Raw genomic sequence first — 25,192 nt, 5'->3', positions numbered from 1 at the left:
GAATGATGATAGACACTTTGACGTATCACTCTTGCTCTGTCCAATGTAAACCCACTCCGTGGAAGGAAGATACCAACGCAACACCGACTACGACTCGCCTCGGGGTGATGTCCGTAACTCATTGGTCGTGAATATCATTTCTCAGTCCAAATCATCCTCGAAGCGAATCAGCACTGCCAGTGCCGTAGACACGTGCCGTTCCCCGTACACAAACGATCGTCTCCATTCGCCTCGATTGTGCAAAGCAAGTGCAACTTTGGGCTTTGCTTGAGCAGCGATGAACCCGAGAGCCTCTGCGTGCTAAAATTATTGAAGTTCTGTGAGGGACGGTCAATTGCACCTTACCTCGATGCATTGTTGACGCGTCACACCACCCCGTGCGCTCCGTGTCTCATCATTCACGTGTGTGTGCGCGCGTGTAAGTGTGTTTGTGCGTGTGTCATCAAATCGATCGAAATCGTTGACGAAATAAGAGACAGCGGAAGGAAGCGACGACCTTCCTCCACCAGACGACAAAGAGCAGAGGGTGGTTTTCTGTGTTGTGAAGGTAGAAAGAAAATAACAAACTTTCCAACCTCAGCAGCAGAAGGTTCGCGGGTGTGTGTGTGTGTGTGCGTGTAAGTGTGTGTGATCCCACGCAGAACGACAAAGGTGGAACCTCAGTTTGCTGCGCTAGGGGAGAAACGCGAATATTCCCACAATTGGTGCAAGAAGTGGCAGTGAAATCGCAAAGACAGTGGAGCAGACAGCGGAAGTGTTGTGAAAAGCTGCCGACCAGCACACTGCCAGTAACGCAATGGAGCTAACGCCGGAAGAGGTAAATCATTGGTGGTGTGCACACCTTTGCCCCAATCATCCGCCCCAGTCTGCGACGAGTGTCATTGAAGGCTTCTCCGTCGATCTCTCTCTCCATCCTACAGGGCTGGGTCCCCTGCGGGGTACGGGGTCATCCATTGTCCTTGCGCTACTAAGATGATACGAAGAGAGGGAGAAAGAAAAAAAAACACACAGAAAATAGCCACATTTTCTTGAAGATATTGCTTGACACAAGTTCACAGTCCTTCTTTTCACGCACGCTTTAGTTCAATCATTGGTGGCTACTATTTTGTGGACAGCGCATTGGAAAACCTCCCCCCAGCATGAAACAAAGAATCGGATCACATTACCATCGATCTTTGATGATGGTGATGATGATGATTTACTTTTATGCTACCACTACCACCACCGCCGCCGTCAGTACAACTGCTGACTCGCTGCCTCGTTGCTACCGCCGCACACTGATGTACGCTTGGTGGCGATGTTGAGACAAAATGATCCAAAAATACAAAAGAAAACACAAGCCACAAGCAGCGATCAGCAGGAGGAGCAAGAGGAGGAGAAGGAAGGGGAGGAGAAACGCGGCGGCGGTCGCTAGTTACACCGATCTCTTACACCCCGTGATCCATTTGTGCCAACTTTACCGCCTGCTCATTACGAATCGTGAAATGGTAGTTGAATTAAGCACAAAAAAAGCATTTTCTTCCATGCCGGACCGATTGAACAAAGCAGTAGGCGGTTAGTGGATGCGGTGGCCTCACGGCTACCAAGGCTACGTAGCGCACCCGGAACAAAGATCGGGTTGGAAAAAGAGTCCGGGAAAATTGGCCCGTTCTTGCTTTTCCTCGCGAACGCATGTGCATGTGATGGTGATGCTCATGTGACGTAGCGAAACCGAAAGAGGGTGCTTGTTGTGTTTCTTACGGGTAATTCTTATTGCGACGAAAGATTATTCACGCATCTGTGTCGCGCTTATATCCGATGCGTACAGAGGCAAACGACGCAAACGCTGAGGTGTATTGAAGTGGCAAACCCAAATGAAATTGTTTACAGACTGTTTTTCGTCGTTGTAACAGAGATGTTTACTTCGAGAAGAAACGGAAAAAGCAATTCAATGGCTATTATCATGGTCCATGCAAAAGGCGTGCGATTGAGGACTGAAGGAAGCTATCTCGAATGGCCTGAAAGTAGCCCAATTTTAATATTTTTTCTTTTTCTTTTTTTCTCCTGCAGATTCGGGCACGAAGATTAAGAAAGTTGGGAGCAAAAACTACTAAAAATGTGGCCAACAGTAATGCTCCGTCAGCTGAGGACGGCAATTCCACATCGCAAGCCACTAGTAGCAATAGTGGCAGCAGCAGCACCACTACTACTACCTCTGTGGAACTAGAAAAAGTAGCAGATTCTCAACAAATGCCAACGACAGTAGCGCCGATCGGTCCGGCCAAAGCGGACACGGTGCCGATGGAGAGCAGCAACAGCGACACTGTCGGGAGTAGCAGTAGTCTCGCCGGGAGTAACACCGCCGATCCCACGACGGATCTGATTCTGCCTGATAAAATTGAAGCCTCACTCATGCTGGGCCTCGAGGTGGCGGAACAATCTCAACAGCAGCAGCAGCAGCAGCAAAAAGCACGCTCCGTGCTAGTAGCGTCCGTGCCGGCGTCAACAGCGAGTGCGGCACTGCGAAAAAAGCCAATCCCGTCGGGGGTGGTGGCCCCCTCGACGACAGCACCAGTCAACACGTGGGCAGTGAAGAAACGGTCCTCTTCCGACCACTGCGCCACGAAACCGGATGGAGCGGATCATCATCCCAACAGCACGGAGGGCAACACGCTTGACCCGAAGACGCACTGCGAACAGGACAGCCGCGTGTCGGCGCAGGACGAACTGCTGCAGATTATGCTGCGAATCATGAAGATCAACAGCAAGGCGCGTTACTCCAATTCCCGCTTCACGATCGAGGCCAATGTGTTGGAAAATGCGCTCGAAATGCTGGACCGTCAGCGCTACGACGAGTTCTGCGCGGAGGTAATTGTGGAGGTCATTAAAGGCATCTACTATGGCAAGCTGATTGAGGCACACGGCGAGGACAGCGATGCGGGCCGTCTGTCGGATAGCTGGAGTACGATTCCGAGCAAAAAGGTGAAACCGATCATGCTGGACGAGGTGGTGATTGGGCGCAGTGGTCGCAGCGGCAGCAGTGGCATGGCTGCAGGCAGTACCGCCACCCCGATGGACATCGACATCGAGATGCAGCCGGAGGAGGACGCACCGGGCTACTGCTCGTCGAAGCCGTCGATGAAAGCGTTCGCCAACAATCGTGTGGCCGCGCTGGAGTACCTTATCGGCTGCTACCTGCGCTCGAACGAAGAGCTGTACAGCTACACGAAGGTGAAGAAAAGCAAAAAGATGTATCTGGCCGAGACGCTGCCCAGCGTGGTGTCGGTGATACGTCAGCAGACGCTCAAGTACGCAATACTCGTGCTGAAGAATACCTTCCAGAGCTTCTGCCAGCCGGACGGTGGCAGTGTGGAGAGCAGTGGCAGCAGTGGCGGTGCAATTAATAGCGGCAGCACCAGCAGCAGCACCAGCAAAACAACAGCCGGTAGTACCGCGTTGGAAAAGTCGCCCCTGCTGACGCTGATGTACGAGAACAAAGTGTCAGCCGACTTTATGTCCAACCTGATGGCGGAAAGCCGCAAATCGGACGGCGAGGAGGATTTCCGCGTCATCTTCAATGCGGTGCTGGACGATCTGTTCATCGACATGCAGAATGCAATCTGCAACGAAAACATCGTGGCGGACCCGCTGAACCGGCTGAAGGAGCTGATCGAAACGCGCGTGGACAATACGCACCCGATCTGTTTGCTGATCGTGGAGCACCGGATCTTCCTGACGGCCTTCACGCCGGACAAGTACTTTGCGCGCGAGATATCGAAGGTGTCGTATCTGGCCCCGTTCCTGTCGCTGTCCGTGATGCTGGACGAGAATCCCAAGTTTGCCAGCCACCACTTCTCCGACAACGTGTGCGATCGTACGCTCGCCAGCTCGTTTCACGCGATCCTGAGCAACACGCGCAAAGTGCTGCATTCTATCTTTCTGGTGCTGCTGTCCAATCAGTACAGCCGGTACGAGATGCTGAACTACATCGCGGCCATTCTCAAATCGAACGCCAAGCGCATCCAGTACAATGCCGACGATCGCTTTCTGGCGAAGGACGGGTTCATGCTCAACTTCATGTCCGTGCTGCAGCTGCTGTCGGTCAAGATCAATCTGTCGCGCATCGATCCGCTCTATCCGCACCATCCGGAAAGCTTGGTCGAGATCGAGGACGAGACGAAGCTAAAGTTCTCCTCGCAAGAGTACGCGGACTGGCTGGGCACGCTGAAGGACGTGAAGGACTGGGAGCAGCACAAGTTTGTCACGCACTGCTGGTTCCTGACGCTGCACGCGCACCATCTCGGCATTATCCCGGCGATCCAGCGCTACAACAAGCTGCTCCGGGCGACGAAGGAGCTGCAGCGCATGGTGGACGAGCTGAACGCGACCAAGACGCAGTGGGAAAACACGCCGCTCGCTCGCCGCAACAAGCAGATACGCGACCGGTGCGTCAGCCAGATGAACAAGCTGTCGAAGGCGAAGCTGAGCTGCGACATTGCCATCATCGACCCGAATGTGCTGAGCGCTTGCATGCAGTTCTACTCGACCGTGTGCGAGTACATGCTGTACCAGATCGAGAATCGGCCGATCGATGGACCGTTCACGAACCAGCAGCACCCGTCGACGCTGGTGGCGAGCGAAAACTTTTGCGCCCTGCCCGAATGGTACATCGAGGATATTGCTGATTTTATACTCTTCTGTATGCAGTACGTATGCGGGGAGCACTGGGGCAGGGGTATTTCATTCCCTTTTAAACGTTTTTTTTTTCTTTTTCCCTTTCGCTACACACAGACACAGCTCCAGTGTGATCGATTATGTGGATAATTCCATCATCACCTGGATCCTGACGCTGGTATGTGCACCGCATCTGATCAAGAATCCCTACATCACTGCCAAACTGATCGAGGTCCTGTTCGTAACGTCTCCAACCATCCAGACCACCTCGCAACGGCTATATCTGCAGGTAAGTCGGGTGAAAGACGGGTCGCATACGGCCACACGGAGATAGTAACTATTTCCGTTTCTTTCCTTCCTTTTTCGTAACAGATTATCAATCACGAACTTGCTCAGACTGCGTTAGTAAGTGCACTTATGAAGTTTTATACTGATATCGAAACGACGGGACAAAGTACTGAGTTTTATGACAAATTTACGATAAGGTAAATGGTGTTCCGGGTCAAAAAACGGTCCGTCCGGCGTGTGTCTTAATGTTTTTATTCTCCCTTTTTTCAGATATCATATAAGTCATCTGTTTAAGGGTCTCTGGGAAAGCGCACTGCATCGACAGGCGTTTGTAAACGAATCAAAGAGTGGCAAGCAGTTTGTAAAGTTTGTAAACTTTTTCCTCAACGACACCACCTACCTGCTGGACGAGTGTTTGGAGTATCTGAAGCGCATCCACGAGACGCAGGTGCTGATGATGGACGATTCGGGCTGGAATGCGCTAACGCAGGAGGCGCAGCAGAGCCGCCAGCGGCAGCTGGTGCAGGACGAGCGCCAGTGCCGGTCGTACCTGACGCTGGCGCGCGAAACCGTCGACATGTTCCACTACATGACGATCGACATCAAGGAGCCGTTCCTGCGCCCCGAGCTGATCGATCGGCTGAGCTCGATGCTCAACTACAACATGCACCAGCTGTGCGGCCCGAAGTGTAACGATCTGCGCGTCCGCCACCCGCACAAGTACGGCTGGGAGCCGAGGCGCCTGCTGGGCCAGCTGGTCGATATCTATCTGCATCTGAGCTGTGATGAGTTTGCCAACGCACTGGCCGCCGACGAGCGTTCGTTCGAGAAGCAGTTCTTCGAGGATGCGGCGAATCGTGTGGAGCGGATCGGCATCCGCTCGCACCGCGATGTGGACGAGTTCCGCAAGCTGATCCACAAGGCGGCGGAGATCTACGTGAAGAATCAGGAGAACGCGGACGAGTTTGCGGAGGCACCGGACGATTTCAAGGACCCGCTGATGGACACACTGATGACGGATCCGGTCATCCTGCCGTCCGGCACCATCATGGACCGGGCGATCATCACGCGGCATCTGTTGAACAGCAGCACCGATCCGTTCAACCGTCAGCCCCTTACGGAAGATATGCTTAAACCGGGTCAGTATGCTTTCTGGGGGGGCGGCATACAACGGAGCATCGGTATCACTTATCTAACCACCGTTTTGCATCTCTCTTTTGCAGCCACCGAACTGAAGGAACGCATCCAGCAGTGGATCAAAGAATATCGAGCTCAGAAGAAGTCCAGCTAAATTCGCTTCTATTCCTCCTTGGATAATCGTGGGCAAGTCTCCTTGCAACCTTCTTCTTCTTCTACTTCTTCCCCTTTCCGTGTAGTGTCGCCTACTCTGTCTGCCTAAAAAGCCGCCAACGACGATAGATTTTTTTTTGAAAATTGGTGTAATGGAAACAAACAAAAAAAAAAACAAAACAAAACCCCAGCAAGGAAAAATTAACCTATTTTGCTGATGCAAAGATTCTCAATCGCTAATGTTGATGTATTGCGTGCGTGATTAAAGGAAATTTAAATCAAAAATGGACTCCCACAACTGAGAAGATTTACTTTCCGAAAGATTCCCGACTGATGCGTTTTCGCTTTCATAGTTGTAACGGACAAAATGCAGTCAAATTTGAATGTCGCACAATCTGTCACGGTGTCGGAATTCGACTGTCATTTAGCACACCCCTATTTTGACAGCATCCAGCCCCACCACTTCACCACCCCCTCACTTTTTTCTTGTTCCACCAACCTATGTTTGTTTACATCGACGCAACCAGTCTGACACGCCGCATGAGTCTGTGATATAGGCAATTTTGTGCTACGGTTGAATTCCCCATTTGCGGCAAACAAGAAATGCAATGTTTTGTGTAAACAGTTGGCCCACGAGCCACTCGAAAAGATCCGTGCTTTAGTATTTGGGCCAGTAGAAATGTTGCCCCAGTACGAACGACTCGTGGATGGCGCGACGAGCGATACTGGCCCGGGCGGATATGCGGCTGGTGGCGGTGGTGGTGGTGTAGGCAGTCTGCGGAGAAGCAAATTCCGCGTCCGCTTTGGCCGGCTGGCCGTGGCGACGGTGATGCTCCCGGTGGCAGGGTTTCTGTTTTGCGTCATCTGGTCGCTGCTGTACAACTTCGAGCAGGCGAACGCGACACACTGTCTGGTGTACAATTTTCTGCCCTCGCTGTCGGCCGCCATCGGCAACTACCAGCCGCAGCGATTCGTGTGGCAGTTTTCGGTCCTGTTCCATGCCCCGTTCCGGTACGCGATTGCCTTTCTGTACAAAAACCATCACCTGACGCTGCTGTCCCGCAAGCACCGCAAAGAATGGGCCTACCTAGCGTGCATACTGAACATCGTGGAGCTAAGCTCGCTTGTTGGGTTGAGTTTATGGACATCCAGCAATAACTACGGTAAGCCACAGCCTGACCCCTCCCAATTGACCCCAATCAATCGATCAAATTTAGTGTGTTGGTGTGACCCTAGAGTAACGCAACCTTTTCTCCCTCGGTCCCAGAAATTCACAAAATTTGTTTCAGTGCCTTTGTGATATGTTCCATCATCTACATGTATCTTGTGGTGCTGATCAATCGGCTCACGCGCACCGAGGAGCTGCTGACGCTGGCGGAGCGTAAATCGCTGCGCTACAAGCGCCGCCTGCTGCTGGTGAACGTGGCCTCGATTATGTTCGCGGTGTACTTCTTCGTGCGCCACAACAACCACTGCGAGCCGGGCATCTACTCGCTGTTTGCGCTCAGCGAGTACGTGTTCGTGTACTCCAACATCGGCTTCCACATGACGGCCTACTGGGACTTTATCAACGCACACGTGTACTTCCACTGGCGCACCGGCATTCACTTCAGCGCCGTCTGAGAGAGGAGAGGGGGGTGGGTTTGTGGAGATGGTGTGATCTCGCCAAAGGACGCTGGCTGCCACGACGACGCCTAGACGCGCATACTTGGATCTTAGAAGATAAGATAGCAGCAATACGCTTGTGTATGTATATATAGCTCCGCTCCATAACGTTTACGACGCTTCCGGTTTGTTCTTATTCCGTTTGTTTTTTTTTTATTCGCTTTAACTTTTTTCGTCTGTTTGCTGTTGCTTACTTTTGTAAGGGACGAGGTAAAATGCAACGAACCAGCGTGTCGATAACCGTTAAACAAGAGAAAATAATGTACACTCTAACAAGTTTCGTAAAAATAAATTGCAACGAAGCGCGGGTTTGCGGTGGAATATGATTCCACCCCGCAATAGGGTCCCGCATAATAGTAACAACCGTCGTTCAAGCGCGTGCTTCACTCACTTTCCGATATGGAACTCATGCTCGATCTTGTCCGCAATCATTTTAGCGATCGACAGCGAACTCGTAGCCCCGGGCGAGGGAGCATTGCGGCAGTGCAGAATATTTTTCGACAGCACCGACTCGCCCGTCCCGTGATCGAACACAAAATCGTCCACCAGGTTGCCGTCGTTGTCGAGTGCCTGCGCCCGGACGCCGGCCGGGCCACGCGCCACATCGTACTCGTGGATGTCGGGGATGAACTTTTGCAGCTCGCGCACTTGCAGCGGAATCAGCGCGGACCGGGCAATCTCCATCATGCCCGCACCGACAAACTTGGAAGCCATCTTGATGAATCCCGGGAAGCGCAGCGCATCGATCAGCTCCGGCACGTTGATGTCGGACCACTTGTAGCCCTCGCGGCGGAACGCCAGCACCGCGTTCGGGCCCAACCACACGCTGCCGTCCATGCGGGGCGTAAAGTGTACGCCTAGGAAGGGGAACCGCGGGTCGGGCACGGGGTAAATGTTGCCCCGCACCATGTGGCACTTGTCCGGGTTGAGCAGCAGGTACTCGCCCCGGAAGGGGACAATTTTCGGCACCGCCGAGCAGCCCGTCATCTCCGCGATCTTGTCCGACTGCAGTCCGCCGCAGGTCAGTATGTGGCGGGCCCGTATCTCATCGCCCTTCTCGCTGCGCACCACGATCGGGTAGTCGAGGTTGTCCGGTGCTTCGCTGAACTTGGCCACCTTAAAGTTGATGTACACATCGCCCCCGGCGGCCTTGAAATCGCGCCCGTAGTACTGCGTCACCAGGCCCCAGTCGACGATGCCCGTATGGGGCGACCAGATCGCTTTCAGCCCCTGGCAGTACGGTTCGATCTCTTTGATTTTGGCCTGATCCACTACCTGCACATCCGGCACGTTGTTGGCCAGCGATCGTTGATACAAGTCCTGCGGGAGGGATCGTTAAAGGTCAATAAAAACTAGTTAAGTGCGTCGCTCGTTAACAACCTGTTAATGGGTTGCATCCCCGATTGCGCTGTGTTGTCCTACTTTATGCCAATGACACACACACACACACCAAAAGTGTTGGTGCATTAACTCCCACCCCTCGTACAAAGCAATGGCTTCTACGTACACATACGCATCGCATCAGATAGCCACAGAACGGCTTGCTACGATAACACGGTTTTAACGTTGTTGCTATACGGGAGGCAATCCCCAAAAGCATCGAACCCCACCATTCTCCGTGCACTTTTACTTACGTTTAATCGTTCCACTTCCACCGCATTGGTGGCCACGATCAGCTTGCCAACCTTCTTGTAGGGAATGCTCTTCTCGTCCAAATACTTGTAGCTTAAGTGCAGTCCCTCGACGCACAGTTTCGCCTTGAGCGAGCCCGGCTTGTAGTAGATGCCCGCGTGGATGACCCCACTGTTGTGGCCACTCTGGTGGAAGGCCAGCTTGGGCTCCTTCTCCACGATCGCAATCCGCAGTGCCGGGTGGCGTAGCAAAATCTCGCGTGCCGAGGCCGTACCGACGATACCACCGCCAACTACCACAATGTCGTAGTTTCTATGGAAACGGGAAACGGGAACAGTCGGAATCGATCAACTCATCGGGCGAAGCGGGTCGAACTTTTCTACACACCTATTACCGTCGGCGGAGTAAGCGCGGCTGGCGATGCCCGCTAACGTTCGCGGTACGATTTTCCTGGACAGCAGCATGTTTGTGGTGAACGAACTTTGCACACTACACACTACACACACGTACACACACGAACGCACGAAATGCTGCTACAACCGCCACCGCACGGTGTGGATCGAGGACTTAAAATAAAACCCTTCTTAACCGGAATCGCCACCGCTCGGCTGTGCGTGAAGAGCAGACGGATGAATGACCTTGTTGTTGACATTGTTTTCATTTGCGAAATACTTCTTAAGGTGGTCGGTACACGTGGTCTTTATTCGATTGATGAGGATGGGTAACAGAGCAGGATTTTTAATCGATTTTTTCCAAATTATCGACTACAGAGTATGATGCTAGTGATCGTACATTTAACATTCAATTTATCGCGAATGAAAACGTTGTTATATCCAATAGGATTCTGTTAACGAGAAATTTAAGGTTATAAAATGTGAAAACAACACACCGACACACCTAAGAACACTCGTGGCCGGGGGTGCTTAAGGCGGTTGTGACAGATTCGCAACCGTTATCAATGAAAGCTTCCATCGTTCCCAGTAAGCTTCGAAGCTCCGAGCTTTCCCCGTTTGCCGCTAGGGGCGCTGTAAATAAGCGCTTTCAACGAATTTTCATACGAACGGGCATGGAATTTAAATTCCACAAATTTCATAGCGGACACACCTCGTTGGCAGGGTGGTGGCATCGTTCACAAAATCTCCGCCGTTACATAACACATTCGCTCGAGTGTGCGCAGGTTGATAATCGAAAATACGAAAATGTGCGCGGAAGTGTGGACGCGTACAAGCGAACCTACGGAAATATGTACATAGTACCGGCTGGAGAGATGTAGCACCGCTTCACGCTACACGCTCGCCCCTTCATCGCATCGCATATACATTCTTTTATGCTTGTGGCGAGGAGGGGTCGCACGACGCGCCTGTAGGGTTTGCGTCAAGAAGGTAAAAGAGCCTACTTCGTTCGAGCCGGGCGATTGGCAAAAAAAAAAGAAAGAAAGAAAGAAAGGTTACGTTCGTATGCCACGCCAAGGTACTCGGTCATCGTAACGATGTGTACAGGCGCTTGTGTGTGTGTGTGTGTGTTGGTGTGGCTGACACAGGAAACTGGACTCTTTTGGCACATTTCGTCAACTTCCGGAGCCAATGCCGACCGGCGGTTTTAAAGAAAAGGTGCCCCCCACCCCCCTTGCGCTTTCTATTTCACTTTTTCTCAACCAGCATACTTTCAACTCGCAACAGGCGCGCAGGAATTTGGAATTTCAAAACTATGTTGCTTCAATCTCGATAGCATGTATTTTTTTTTCCTCAATTGAAACTTTCCGAAGCATGCGCCGTAAGCTAGAGGGAAAGACTATCTTTTGAAACTGCACCTGTCACACTCCACGCCGAACGGGCACGGTGGGGAGCGAGATATGCTTCGAGGGAGTTGCTGCCTGTGAAATGTGTTGCGTTTATTTTGAATTATTGCAGTTAAAATTGCAAGACTAGCAAATGAACGCGCCAAATTCATAATAAAATCCATCTCCTCTAGCAGGAAAATCCCAGACGAAAACCGCGGGCAGGGTGATGACAATTTTATTAACACCTTTGCCTCAACACGGCATTGCCTACTTTTCTTCTCTGCCCAGAATGTGCGCGACCGGCAACACATGGCAGAGGCACGACGGCGTGGCTTGGAATTTTTCTTCTTGCGCGTGTGTGTGTGTTTGAGGGTAAAGCAGGCTTGGCTTGGCTTGGCTTCGCTTCTGCTAATGTCGATCGATTTAGGCTTCCTGTGTGTGAGCGATCCCCACCCCCCCACCCCTCCTGGTGGTTTGGCCGGTGGGAAGGATGGGCCATCCAGTGGGAAGAAAGAAGAAAGCATCAACACAGGGGAGAGAGCGTGCAAACCGGGGAACGTATTTAACGCAAGGGCACCTAGGCTCATGTCGTCAGGCCAAATGTTGCGGGATAAAACCCGGCCTGTGTACACCCGGGGAAAAATAAGTCCCCCTTCCCTTCACCCTTGGATCGACTTATATTGCACTTACCGAGAGGTACGGGCTGTGTTTTTTTTTGCACCCGCTTTTCCCTTCCGTTGCTGGTGAGAATTCATTCTTTTCAGTGCGCACGGTTGTGTAGCGCTGCGCCTATGTACAGTCACACAAACGCGCTGCTATGTATTTCCATGCTGTTCCATGGCCATCTGCGCATGTGTTGGGACTTGGTAAAACAAGCAACCCTCTGTACCACATCGCAAGGGAGCGTTCGCTCACTCTCTTTCTCTCTCTCTCACACACACACACACACATACACTCACACATTTCCTTCCCACTCTTTTTGCGGCCTGTCTGTGCCCGTACGGTTGCTTGTGTGCGTGTTTTAGGCTCGATATGAAAAATATGCTTTCTCTCCCTCCAACCAGACCGAAACACTCTCTCTTCGTGAGAATTCCGCCCCGGGTCGATGATGATGATGATGCTGATGATGCTGATGACGAATCAGCATATGCGGTAACGGTTGTACGATGACGATGACGATGGCACAGAGAGCGTTCCACACACTTGGGCAGAGGGAAAAAAGATTGCTCGATGTGTTGTGTAGTAGCGGTAGCCGGCTTTTTGCTCGGTATGTAGCGCTCTCTACCCAAAACCCCTTGTGAAAATGATACTCTGATGATGGTTTCGTCACTGCGTTACGGTGCATTTATGCTGACCGAATGTAAAAATTGATACTGACCCAGAGCGTGGAGATAACGCATACGAATCACGCATCAGACCCTGGGGCTTGTGTGTCGTTACTTTACTAAGGGGCCGGGAAAAATCATTCCGATCAACCTTATTCAGCCGGTCTTAGTTGGCGGCGCTGCTTACGGGGTGTTCGTAGCGTCGCGCCGCTTCCATCTTTTGCGCCAGCTGCAAGCCACGCGCGCTGCGCTTTGAACCTTTCCAACCTTTTTTTTTTTTTGGTAACGGCTTTACAAACAGCTGCAGTGCTGCATCGGAAGTACACACGCACACGCATCGCATCCTGCACCGGGGGGAGTATGACGACACACATAAAAAAGATATTCCCAACCAGCCCGAACATGCAACTCTAGGACCTCAAAACATGCACATCTCCCCGTGCCTGTTGTTTAGGGAACGCGTATGTGTGTCTGTGTGCGCATCCGATTTGTTCTTCCTTCCTTTCCCGGCCGAGGTACTGCTCTCTACTACCCACCCCCCTTCGTCCTTCAACGCAACCAAACAAGCTGCAGCAGAGCAGTAAGCAATGCTTGTCCATCATGGCTCGTGTGTTGCTGTTGCTATGGTAACACAAATTGTGGTTTTGCTTCTTTTCTTTTTCCGAATCGATAACGATAACTCTTCGTCGCTTTCCTTAATTAGCCCCATCCTAACAACCCTCCCCCTCCCACACATACACATGCATGTATAAATAATAGACAGTGGCCCACATTATCTGATGGTACCCTTCCCCCCAACAGAGTCGTGTAGAGCCAAACGCACGAAATTATGATTTTTGTTTCATAAACAGGCAACAACAGGGTGTTCTAGAGATGGTTTACAATATATTTTGCAACATTTTCTACAATAATATCGCACACACAACACCGCACACGCATGCACATAGGGAGAGGCAGACTTTTAATCTTTTTATTCTATTACCTCCTCTTTCGTGGTTTCCTAGATTTTGCACGCTCGAAATATACGGTTTGTGTGTGGCTGGGACCATTTGAACCAGTTATAGACAGAACATGTTTGTAATAATAAAACGGAGAATCTGATCCTTCTACCCTGCAAACTGTGGGAATCGAGATTTGAACTCACACCTTGGCGTGTTTTCCATAGACAGCATGGCATAATGTCTGTTGCGACTGTGCCATTAGATCGACGCTGATTCCCCCCAATGGTTTACAGGGTTCGTCTACTCAACACAAATCTACTCGGCTACTCGCGATACAAATGGGAGATGAAACAGTTGGCATTGAGTAAATGAAACACACAATTGACAGTTGACTTGGGATTTCAGCAAATAATGTTGAGGTGTCTAGGGAACTTAAGATGATTAGCAACCCTGTTACATGCGGATAAAGGATACGGATTAGTGATGTGCTCTCTGGAGGGCACCCACGACTCGAACAAAATGGGAACCACTAGTTCCGTCCGCATTCAGAGTTGGCCGGAGTCGTTCGTAGTTGTCCAGAGTCGCGTTGGACTCAAAGTCGTCCAAGATCCAGAGTCTGGAGCCGTCCGGAGCAAGGTGCTCGTGATCAGGCATTTCATTTCGTGATGTTTTTTTGTTTTTCACTTTGCATACAGGCCAATGAAACGAAGGCCGACCCCGGACACGACTCCAGACGGCACCAGACGATTCCGAACGACTCCAGATAATGCTGGGCGGACCTACACTCCCAGAGTCGGCTCCGGATTTTCGCCAACTTTCCCCATCACTAATACGGTTTCGGCTGCCTTTTAATGCTTTTGTCCAGACAACTCCACCGAGCGACTGCCAATGCCTTATATCGTAGTTTAGTTATTGGGTTTAGAGAGTAGTGCTAACTTTAAGGTACACACTTCACTGAAATTCTCTTTATTGTACTCTGTGCCTCTTACAAGTGGTCTCTCTCCTCCGTGAGCTCTCATCCTGCTGGTGGTGGTGGTGGTGGTGTGCGCGAGTGTGTAGCTTTGTGTCTGGTATGTAGAAAATGGAAAAGTGTGTTGCTATGGAAACGGGATTGATTAACGCAGCGCGCGTCCCGAACATTCCCTCCCAAAGAGACAGGGGAGAGAACCATTCACCGGACTTCTGCCCCCTTCATTCACTCCCTGATAATACTTTTAAGGCTAATTCGTAATCAATATTTCCATTTCCTTTCCTCTCCAACAACGATGGCATGCAAAGTAGCATGGCCTACTGCAAATTAAAAGTCCCCGTCGTCAGACACACACACTTCGAGGAAGGAAAACATACAAACACACACACACACACAGCTACCATCTGTCTCTTTCGTCTCATCTGGGCGTCCACAGGTTTGAGAAGGAAAGTTGTTGCCCCTCTCTCACTCTCTCTTCCCTCAGCTTCCCAGCTTTTTCCAAAAAAGTTGATTCCTGCTGCAACGCTTTTCATCCCAGTGAGACCCACAATCCATATATATTTATCTGGTACCATCATATGTGTGTCAGTGTTTTTTGTTTTTCTTTATTTTTCGCATCTCCCATGACGAATTTCGCCACGAAACGACCTTAAACGTTATTTACCATAATCATAGTATTTTCTGTCCGAAAACATTTAATTAAAAGATAGTTGTTTAGTTTTGTTTTTTGTTTTGTTTTTGCGTTTTTTGCTGGAGGGGTATAATCCTTTCTTTTTTGTTTGCTGTAGTTGCTTTTGTGGTCACAATCAGGCGTTCGGGTGGTATGTGTATGTGTGTGTGTGTGTGGTGATGGTGTAGCGTAGCAGGGCTTGGGAAACAGAAAAGCAGTAGGCGGATGCTGCTGGTCACCGCGCTAAAACTATTCGCGTACGTTCAACATGCTGCTGCACCGCATCATCACCACCACACCACTCTCCTTTCAACCCACTTTCAACCACACTTAGAGGAAATATTACTTTCTTGTGTTTGCTTTTTGGAAATGAAGGGGATACACTTCTTCTTTGTTACTTTCTTCTTCTACTATTATCATTTGTAAAAGGAAAACAAATGTTAAAAAAAAACCTAAAATAACCAAAAAGAACTTCATCATATTCCCACCGCGTTAAGAACGCGCTTGTTTATGGGTGTGTGTGTGTGTATGTGTGGTTGTGTAGGTGTATGAGTTTCCGTTGAAACACGGTTTGTGACTCATTTCTCCTGGCTATTACTAGAGTTCTCCTGTCTTGCTCCCTCCCTCCCTCTCACCCTCTATCTCTCTTCCTTTCCGGTTAATAACTGTTGCTCAATGCGATCTACATTCTGTTTCCGGTTTATTGTGTGTGTTTGCATGGTGTTGCCGCATGCAAAAAGAACTACTACCTTTCCTTCTATTTACTTTCTCTATTTGCAATTATAACGTCGGTTTTCCTTTTCCTTCTACCGTTTAGAGCTCCGTTCGTCTGATTGTCCACTCGTCCTCGTTAGTCCGTCCGTCCGTCCCCCGTCTGAGTCTACCGGTCCGCGTTTGTCCTTCCCCTTACTGGTCGGTCGTTCTGCTGCTAAAGTGAATGAGTAGTCCACGCGGTCAGGGATCAGAGGTTAGATCCTTGGTTTGTTTTGTTTTATTATCATTAACTCTGTCTCCCCCCTTTAGTCATTTTATTAGTCGCGGTACCTTATGCTTCTTGTCGTAATATACGTCCCTAGGATGCGTGTGTGTGTGCAAGGGTAGACACTTGTGAGAAATGGAGTTCTGTGGATGGTGTGGTAGAGTAGGTGGTGGTGGGCGTGTGAGCGGCGATTGCACGGTACCGAAGGCTCCCGCCGCTACACTTACACACCTTTCTCTCCTTCTCTCTCTACTTCCCTGCGAATTGTCCGATTACACGAATCTTAATTGAGATGAGATCCATCACAAGTCTTACATACCACCACCATCGCGCGTCTTGCATGCACCTTTTTCTTATAACTCTTGTTTGGCTGTTTGTTTGTTTGCCTAGTCTTGTTATGTGTGTGTGTGTTTGTGTGCATGTGTCTCATCATAGTAATAATGCTGTTGTTATGCTGGTTCTATGTTGCTCCTCTTCCTCTCTTCGTGACCCACTACACACAGCAGCTTCTTCCTTACTACGCGCGCCACTTCCCTTCACACCCCCACGCCAACAATCGTGGGGGTGATGGATTGTGGTGGTGGTGGTTGTCGGCGGCTGTCTTATGCAACGTTAAATGTACTTTTTAACCCATTTCATTAATGACTAATGTTGTACACCCCCTCTTTCCGCCCTCGCGTATCTTAACGAGACACAGACACACACACACCGCGTGTCTATCTATGCATGTATGTTTTGCTAGAACACACACACATACACACACGCACAGTAGTGGAGTCGGTGCATGCACCGCCTCCCCTCTCCTCTCATACCGTGCTGGTGGTGGAGGATGAGCCGAAGTGACCTTCTCGGTTGGGTGCATGTGACCTGCGCGCGCTTTGTAGTAGGTGTAATAGGTTGGCGGCGGCGGCGGCGGCGGCTTGCTTGGATTGCGCTTAGACGACACAAAATTGCTACGAACCGTGAAAATCTTAAGATGATCTGACCTCTCTGTCTCGCACATGTTGAATGCACGCGCGCGCTCTCTCTCTCTCTCTCTCTCTCTCTCTCTCTCTCGCTCTCGTCGTCGGCTACTTATATCCTCGTTGGTTATGCTGCTGCTACTGTCGGCTGTACTACACACCACCGCCTGCCGCCATTGCCGGAGCCCTTTCATGCTGCAGGTGTGCGCGCGTGTGTTTGCCGCTTGAAGGAAGCAAACTCTCTTTCTCTCTTAGGCGATTGTAGCGGCGGCGGCGGCGGCAGCGGATGCTCGTTGCGAAATTTCAGCAGCTCGAATACGGATCCTTTTTCCCGTGTGGCGCTGGGACGGCGTGAGCGAGCGGGTCCGGAAGGAGGACACAACCAGAGGCGGCGTGTCGTCGTCTTCTGAGTGAATGGCGGCGCGTACGCATAACTTCATCATGCACATTTTGCAACGACGAGATATTTTCGATCTGACTTCTCTCTATTGATTTGTGAGTGAGTAGTGGTTGATTTGTAATGCGTTTTCTCTATCTCTCCTCCACTTACCACTGTGCTTCGCGCGAGTGTGCTTGACTACTACACGAAGGATGGAAAGTTCGGTGGTGGTGGGTGGGTGTTGGGATCTGCGCGGGAGGTGTTTTTCGCCTACCACCCCACCGATAGTAGTATTATTGTGTTATTTCTAACGCTCTCTCTCTCTATCGCTCGCTATCTCTTTGTAGGTCTCTGTTTGCGCCGCCTGCCTTTTCAGTAGCTACGGGCCTCCTCCTTTCCTCCCTTTTACTCTCTATCCAATATATCTGTCCATAGTGTGTGTCGTCCTTGTAGTATGTGTGTGGGTACTGTATATGTGTGTGAGTTCGCGTTTTTAGTTGGTTTTCTTCTTCTTCATTTTTTATAAAATATATACACAAACAAACTTTACAATCGTTTTCATCGATGCATATACTTCTTCTTCTTCTTCTTCTACCTTGCAGCTCCACTAACGCAAATTCAAAATAATAAATCACCTATTACTAGAGTTATTTTGTTTTTTTGTTTTTTGTTAGTCTCACTCTCACATATGCACTTTCATTCATTACGCGTCCTCGTCCTCCTCCTCTCCCTCGACATCATCGCCCTCCTCCTCTTCCTCATCTGTGTAGAGAGACCGAACGAAAAAGAAAGAAAGAAATGGTGCAAAAACACCACCAAAAAGGTATTAGACACGGGTATGCAATAAACATCAGGGGGGCGCGGTAAGATTTTTCTACATTTTTATACATAGACTATTCTAGATGGTGTGCAGGAGATGATGCTAAAAGCGAAAGGAAAGTAGAAAAGCAAAAAATGTGCTCCAACTAGACAAAGTACAGTGCCGCTCGGTATTCATTCCCCGTTACTTACTCACACACACACACACGCACAGTTTCCAACGCAACCCCTCTGCGAGTCTCCTGTCTGTGTGTGTGAGGTTTGTATCGAGGAAATCAGAGCGTCACGCCGCTTGCTAGGACGACACATTTTTTCCCCTCTACCGTACACATTTGGCGCGAAACGTCGAGCAGTTTCCATCGGAAAGGCAACGTGGGCAAGAAGTAATCGTACGCACACAGATCAGGGAAGGATCGTTTCTCTTTCTCTCATCTCGTTTCTCGTTCTCATATGAGGTTTCAGCTCAAAAGAGAGAGGGAGAGAATGATGTGGGCTACTCGAGCGCGCTCAAAGAATATTTTAATCCTGCACAATTGTTCCGAATCTTCGAGTCCTCCGGTTCGCTTCGAATGTGATTCCTTTTTACCATCACTACTGCACCTCTTCTTCTTTATCATAAAATAATCCCCTCCACTACTCCCACCGAAGCGGCTGAGTGCTTGAGAGCAATTTTATAGCGATTGATTTTTGGAGCTCGCTAACTTACCTTCTGCTTCGATGTCTTCCTCATCGCCGTATGGAAGGTCGTACTCCTCATCCTCACCCTCCAGCTCCTCTCCCTCGTCTTCCACTTCTTCCTCTTCCTCGCCGGCACCGTTTTCGTCCTTCTTTACTTTTTTCGTTTCGGCGGTTTTTTCCTGTAAAAAGCGGGGTGGAGAACAGAAAGAAAAAACGTCAGTTATTGGTAACAATCTTCAGTTGTGCTTTAATTAGGCAACATTCTTATCGTATGCTAAAATCAAAATGGGATACCGCCCCCACATACCCCACATATCAGAATACAAATCGTATCCTCCCCCCTTCCTGCTCCACCTACACTTCCTCCCCCCGAGCACTAAAATTCGTATCGATGTTCTTCCTTCTCTAGCGGTTATCCCAAGGGCAAGGAAGGACTTCTAGAGGGCACACTACTACTGGGCGCGGTGGAGCTGGGGACATTGGGAGTGTTGTTGGGGAAAACAAATCTTTCCTGCTATTATCATCCTTACCCACATATAGGGCAGCGGCGGCGCACCCACGCGCAAACTCGCTCACATTTCCCTCCCCTACATCCACTAGACACTCCCTGCCTTTGCCCAAACTATGGCCATTTGGAGCTCGGGTGGTGAAGAAATGGTACATTGTCTGATAAAAATGCTTTCAGTGACAGTGACGATGAAGAAACCCAGAATTCCGGCAATAACTCATCTTCGAACTGTTCAAATTAGAATATTTATCAATTTAAATAAAAGTTTACGAACAGATGTAATGAGCATCGCCATGGATTGTGTAATATTTCACAGGACAACCTCTTGTTCAGAATTTTAGTACGCCAACAGGAGGGGGACCCCCAACGTGGAGCGAGTAAGGAACCTGGGGGTGAGAATATGAAAAACGGAAGACCCCATTCTACAAGGAGAACCCGTCATATTTTCTTCCCCTAATTTCCCTCTCTCGCACACACTCGTACAGCCGCGCACACGTTTAGCACAGCGGTATAAATGGGTGCGTATGGACGCGCACTGGCCCCACTAGTGACACAATAGCACGTACTTCCCCTTTAGACAGCCATTCCAATGTGTTTTTTTTTTTCGTATGTCCGCCCTTCTGGACAAACCGGTCGTTCTTCTTCTACTCGGCGGCTGCTATCTCTCTATAACCACACACTCATTGGTGTGCGCGGGTGTGCCTGTGTGTAGGACGCGTTTCCGCGCGAGAAAAAGTTTGTTTACCTTTCCCACTAACACACACTAACGCCAAATGGTCAAAGGCGGCACAGAGGCGCGTGTGTAGTGGTGTTGCGTCGATCGAACACACCAACACTAATTAACGGCTACCCGGTCAATGAAAAACAGGCTACGAGGGTACGACGCGCGCGCCATACAAATTTCATTATAAGCTAACGTACAAAATAAAATACATTATTCCGCCATTGATTATTCTCCCAAAAGGTGATGCCAATCGTTCGACGCGTTTTTTTTCTCTTTGAAATTGTTAGAAAAGAGCATATGTAAATGTTTTTCTCTGTGCTGGGGGAACCATAACCAAGCGGCATTTTTATGCCAACCGTTGGATGCTTGAACGCAACGCTGTACATATAGGTGAGATAAGCTGTGCGCTGCTGGCGAAATCCCTCCTCTCCTTCCACGCCGTTTGTGCCTGTGTGTGCTTACCGGCGGGCGTCCGCTCGCAACGGTGTGTTGGTGAAGCCCATTGAACGCTATCGTACAACCGGCCGTAGAGTACGTACTGTGTGTAACGCATACAAGGGGCGCAGAGCAAGCGCGCAGCACGTACATACAGTGTAGGGCATATTTTCGCTCTCAGTAGGCGACGCCGTTGCCGGGCTCGCTTAGCGTAACCATCATCACCATCATCGCCCGGTCGTCGTCATCTGCTCCTCTCTCTCTCTCTTTCTCTGGGGTTCCCGTGTGGCTTTCATGGAAGCGGCTTTTTTCGATCAAGCAAGAGCACATAACGCGCTGTTCGATGACGGCGTCATCTTGGAGAGAGACACCGAGCAAAAATCCCGCTTGACGTTGAGGGCACAGAAACAGGAAGAGATGTAGATGGAATGGAAAACACAACGTACTTAAACAATTTTATAAAAAAAAATCATTTCACAAAAATGCAATTCGTACCCATCGCCATTTCTTCGATTAAAATTGGCACGTGAAAATAGAAACACTATATATTCCATCATTTCCCGTTTCTTCCACTCAATGAAAACCGCTAGCAAAAGAGAGCGAGAGATAGGGAGCGAAATGTGTGCGTGTACGACCATCAGCCGGGCGGAAGAAAAAGATACACTCTCTCGGCATCAAGAAATGCCGGCGTATCGATGAACAAGCAGCAGCCATGTTTGCGCGCGTTCTACACAGCCTACACCGATGGAAAAGAACACACGGGAGAGCACACCTTGCCGACATCCATCTTTTGCAAGGTCATTTTCAACGCCGTGTGCACCTGTAACCTGCTGTGGGGAGGGAGGGGTGTTGTATCCACCATTCGGACAATTATATTCAACGAATCTAGGTTAATCAAAAGTAGTCCCTAGTACACGTTGGAAAAGCATGTGAAGTATTGTTCCCGCAAGGCATGAACGACAATTAATACACATTCCACCTCTCCTGACTTTCCTCTAATTCGACGCTAAATTATGTTCTGAGGGTAGAAGAAAAGCGTCATCCGGCAGACAGGCAAGAGGGAAACCCCCGTTGGACGCGAGACTACTTCTGGTTCATCGTGTCAAAAATAGATTATTTCAAATTCACTATATTTCTCTCTCCGTGGCTTGAGTGGTGCGCCGCCGCCGCGCTACTAGAGCACCACGTTTTAATAGTAGTGGCCACACCGACCACCACCACTCTTCGCACAAAACTGCAAGTATGTTGCCTCCACACACGTCGCCTCTCCTCCTTCTACCGACCCCACGCGCAACACAGGATGACATTTAATTATTAATGGATGCGCTTATTCGTATCAGCGAAAAGAATGGCCTGTGTTACCACCTTCGACACGATTCTCATCATCATCATGATCATGCACAAGCAAAAACCCCTCTCCTTCTCCTTCCCACCCTCTAAACTATCAACTTTAAGCGGTCAGATCGGTTCGCAATAGAATCGAACGAAAACAAAGCGACAATTATAGCCCATTTCCATTCATATTTCAAATCCATGCGGTACGCAACACGCCGCCGCCACCGCTGCCCGCCTAAGGTGAGTGAGTTGTAAAAGGCGCCATAGCAGTTTTGGACGAGGAGACTACACATTGGGCCCGCTTTTCAAATTGGATTTTTGTGTGCTCTCCGTATGCGTGTGTGTGTGTGTGTGTGTGTGTGTACGTGGTGGTTCGCTTGAGCACGCCTGCTTAGCTGTATGCGTGTGTTGTGTGTGCCGTTGCTACACGCGCGCGCTTGCGAGTGGAGAGAGCGTGCGGCAGTGTGCATGCGTGCGTGGATGTGTGTGTGTGTGTGTGTGCATTAAAATGCCGGCCGGTACACACATTCGCAATGAAGAGAGCATTACCCGCGCGCGTTTGTATTATAGTTGCTGTTGCATTTTCCTTCCTACAATACAATTGTTTTCGCACTATTCCAAAATGGCCTTCGAGTGGGAAATTACAACTATTTTCGTTTGGCAAAACCCAGGTAGGCGATGAGCGCTCCTTTTCATCATAGCTTGCGAGTGAGAAAGGGAGAGAGTTTGTTGTGAAAACTCATTCCAAAAATGCCAAACCAAAAGGAACGCGCGGAGGAGCGTGCGACGCGCACACTAACCGATCGATCGAAGTTTACAATTTACAAGTCGTCTCCCATCCAACAAGCAGCTTGCATTGAACTCTGCTTTATCAATGGCTGACCATCGCGTGTGTGCCTGGTACAAATGGGTGTGTGGAGCGGAAGGGGAGGGTGATGTAGTGGTAGTGATGTACACACACTGTACGCAGCCAAGGAACGCTACTCGGCAGTCACCGCACGCCACCGCCACATCAAAAGCATTGCCCCCCATGATCACATCAATTCACAAATACCACATCGCATCGTAGTGTGTGCGCGCGCGTGCACACGTACAGTCGCACATACATACATACAGTCACACACACACACGCACTCGTACACACGTAACGCGCGGCACATGCACATGGCGTTGAAGGTATTTCCAAGCGACCGGACCACACACCGGTGAACGGACACAAGGTGACGTGCGGTGGACGATGGTGGTGGGTGAGGGAGGTAGGTGGTGGTGGTGAATTACTGTGCTTCGGTTGAATTCGCACTAAAATCACACGAGGACATGATGAAGGATGAAGTGGAACAGGCGGGCAGGCGGTGGCGTGGTCGCGCGCGATTCGATTTATGGAAGTGGAACAGTATCAGCAGCAACGGGCGGTGAAGTGAAGGGAAGGAGAGGGGTAAGGGGGGGGGGGCGAGGAAGGTGTTGGAAGAGGCTCCAACGGATGGAACCTGGATGGGGGTGGGGTAGTAGTAGTAGTAGTACTCACGTCGGCGGGCCGCTTGACTCCTTTCACCTCCTTGGTCTCTGCCTTCTCCTCGGCGGCGGCAACATTCTCCACCTCAACTTCACTGTTTTTGTCTGCGGAACTCATTTTTGCTTGCTTTTGGTTGTTTTTTTTCCTGTTTGCGCGAGGCGGGAGCTAGTAGATGGATGCTGCGCTGTGGTCGTAGTAGTAGTAGTCGCTGGGGCGTCGTGCGTTGGCTTCTTCTCCTTTTGGGGGACACACAAACACACAATCACACACACACAGAGACGGAATGCTCTGGGGGCTCTTCTCTGGCAAAGCTTGTAACTTGTTCCGGGACCGGGAGAGCGTTACTGACGACGACAACGACGACGACTGACTGGGCCTGGTCTCGACTGGGTCTGGTCTGATCGGGTTCACTGGCGCTTGCAAACTGACTGCCGCTGTCAAGGAGTCCGTTGCCTGCACGCGGAATGATGTGCGTTCCTCGCTGTTGCTGTCCCGCTCTGCCCTTTCCTGCTGCGGTCTTCTCGTTTCCTCTCTCTCTCTTTCTCTCTCGTTGCCCGCTGCGGTTGCTGCGCTGGGCTGTGTACTGTACTGTGGCAAGATGTGTGTGTGTGTGTGTGTGTGTCTGTGTACGTGTGTGTGCGTGTATGTTTGTGCTTTTTTTGCTGCTCGTGGAGAGAGAGACACACTCAGAACACGCCGATGCTTACGCACTGACCGTTAAAATTCGACTGTGATGCTGCGAATGACAAGCAATGACAGTACGGCCGCTCCGCGCGCTTGGGGCTTTCCCTGGGCGTGGGGACGATTTTTCCTGACGCCCTTTTAGCTGCCCGGGAAGCCACCGGCCGGTGCAAAAGGCTCCGTGCGAGCTAATTGGCACAGTTCCCCATCGAACGACACCCCTGCCGGGGGGCTGCGGGGGAAGTCATCAATTTCTTTTTACCCGCCGGAGGGATGCATGAGTAGGATGTAGGCGAAATTTGCCTTGCCGTCATGAGAAGCAAAGCTACCAAAGCTTCGGCCGAAGCACGCGGTGGACGCCGGATTTGATTTATGCGTCTACAGCGGCTGGCTCAGTACTTGCGGCGGGTGCACGTGTGTCGTTCGTGAGCGTTGCGCTGCAGGGCGCGAGCGTTGCGCGTGGTTGGGCGCACACAAATGCTCGCGGGTGGAAATCGTGCAAAGACATCCCGCCGGCACGGTGGACAGTATTCGATCGGGGTGTGCGTAAATTCAAAAATTCCCCCCCTCTTCAAAACGGAACGGATGACGTTGTGCTAATCAATGGAAAGCGTGCGGCAGGCGGCATTGTCTCGAAATGCATGGCTAGGAATCATTCGTGGAACGCATGACGCGCTGAGCAAAGGCACTGCCGTGGGATGTAAATGAATTGGTCGCACATTAACGAACGCCTGCTGCCGCTGTAATGTTGTGTGAGCATTGCTTTTTTATGAAATGCATCATTTTAAGCTGCCCAAAGTCGACGCTACAGAGGGACGGCATTGTCCGGCGGTGCTGTATATGAAAATGTTGTTATTATGCTTTCGTAATCTAGCAGATCGGCAACACCAATCTGCACACATCGGCAAGCAACGAAGCATCGCGCAGTCTAGCAGAGATTGTATGGGAAACCTACGCGGGGGCTG

General features: G+C 50.4%; 4 protein-coding genes across 5 annotated transcripts; 2 read left to right on the top strand and 2 right to left on the bottom strand.

The window, feature by feature from the left end:
• The first annotated feature begins 30 nt into the window (after positions 1 to 30).
• LOC121596871 (ubiquitin conjugation factor E4 B) lies at positions 31 to 6,516 on the top strand. Of its 2 annotated transcripts, none has more exons than XM_041922210.1 (6): positions 31 to 817; positions 2,050 to 4,685; positions 4,771 to 4,942; positions 5,026 to 5,138; positions 5,212 to 6,080; positions 6,165 to 6,516. In XM_041922210.1, the coding sequence occupies exons 1-6, from the start codon at positions 797 to 799 to the stop codon at positions 6,230 to 6,232; spliced, it is 3,879 nt and encodes a 1,292-aa protein (XP_041778144.1). In that variant the 5' UTR covers positions 31 to 796; the 3' UTR covers positions 6,233 to 6,516. The 2 variants fall into 2 exon arrangements, with proteins under 2 accessions (XP_041778144.1, XP_041778143.1); XM_041922209.1 differs by lacking the exon at positions 31 to 817 and adding an exon at positions 1,783 to 1,830.
• Positions 6,517 to 6,732: 216 nt separating this feature from the next.
• Positions 6,733 to 8,256, top strand: LOC121596913 (post-GPI attachment to proteins factor 2-like). Its single transcript, XM_041922304.1, has 2 exons — positions 6,733 to 7,394; positions 7,499 to 8,256. Exons 1-2 carry the CDS (start codon positions 6,911 to 6,913, stop codon positions 7,852 to 7,854), a joined length of 840 nt encoding a protein of 279 aa, XP_041778238.1. The 5' UTR covers positions 6,733 to 6,910; the 3' UTR covers positions 7,855 to 8,256.
• Positions 8,194 to 10,182, bottom strand: LOC121596911 (L-2-hydroxyglutarate dehydrogenase, mitochondrial). Its single transcript, XM_041922303.1, has 3 exons — positions 9,916 to 10,182; positions 9,531 to 9,840; positions 8,194 to 9,216 (listed from the first exon to the last, which is right to left on the bottom strand). Exons 1-3 carry the CDS (start codon positions 9,990 to 9,992, stop codon positions 8,284 to 8,286), a joined length of 1,320 nt encoding a protein of 439 aa, XP_041778237.1. The 5' UTR covers positions 9,993 to 10,182; the 3' UTR covers positions 8,194 to 8,283.
• A 4,947-nt stretch (positions 10,183 to 15,129) lies between these two features.
• LOC121596914 (bacchus-like) lies at positions 15,130 to 24,285 on the bottom strand. The gene is made up of 3 exons (XM_041922305.1): positions 23,559 to 24,285; positions 19,060 to 19,210; positions 15,130 to 18,296 (listed from the first exon to the last, which is right to left on the bottom strand). Exons 1-3 carry the CDS (start codon positions 23,661 to 23,663, stop codon positions 18,238 to 18,240), a joined length of 315 nt encoding a protein of 104 aa, XP_041778239.1. The 5' UTR covers positions 23,664 to 24,285; the 3' UTR covers positions 15,130 to 18,237.
• Positions 24,286 to 25,192: the final 907 nt, after the last annotated feature.

Source organism: Anopheles merus, chromosome 3R, assembly GCF_017562075.2.
Source record: "Anopheles merus strain MAF chromosome 3R, AmerM5.1, whole genome shotgun sequence".
In the NCBI taxonomy this organism is placed as follows: Eukaryota; Metazoa; Arthropoda; class Insecta; order Diptera; family Culicidae; genus Anopheles; species Anopheles merus.
Note: the sequence above shows the minus strand (reverse complement) of the source record. Positions and strands in the feature narration are given on the sequence as shown.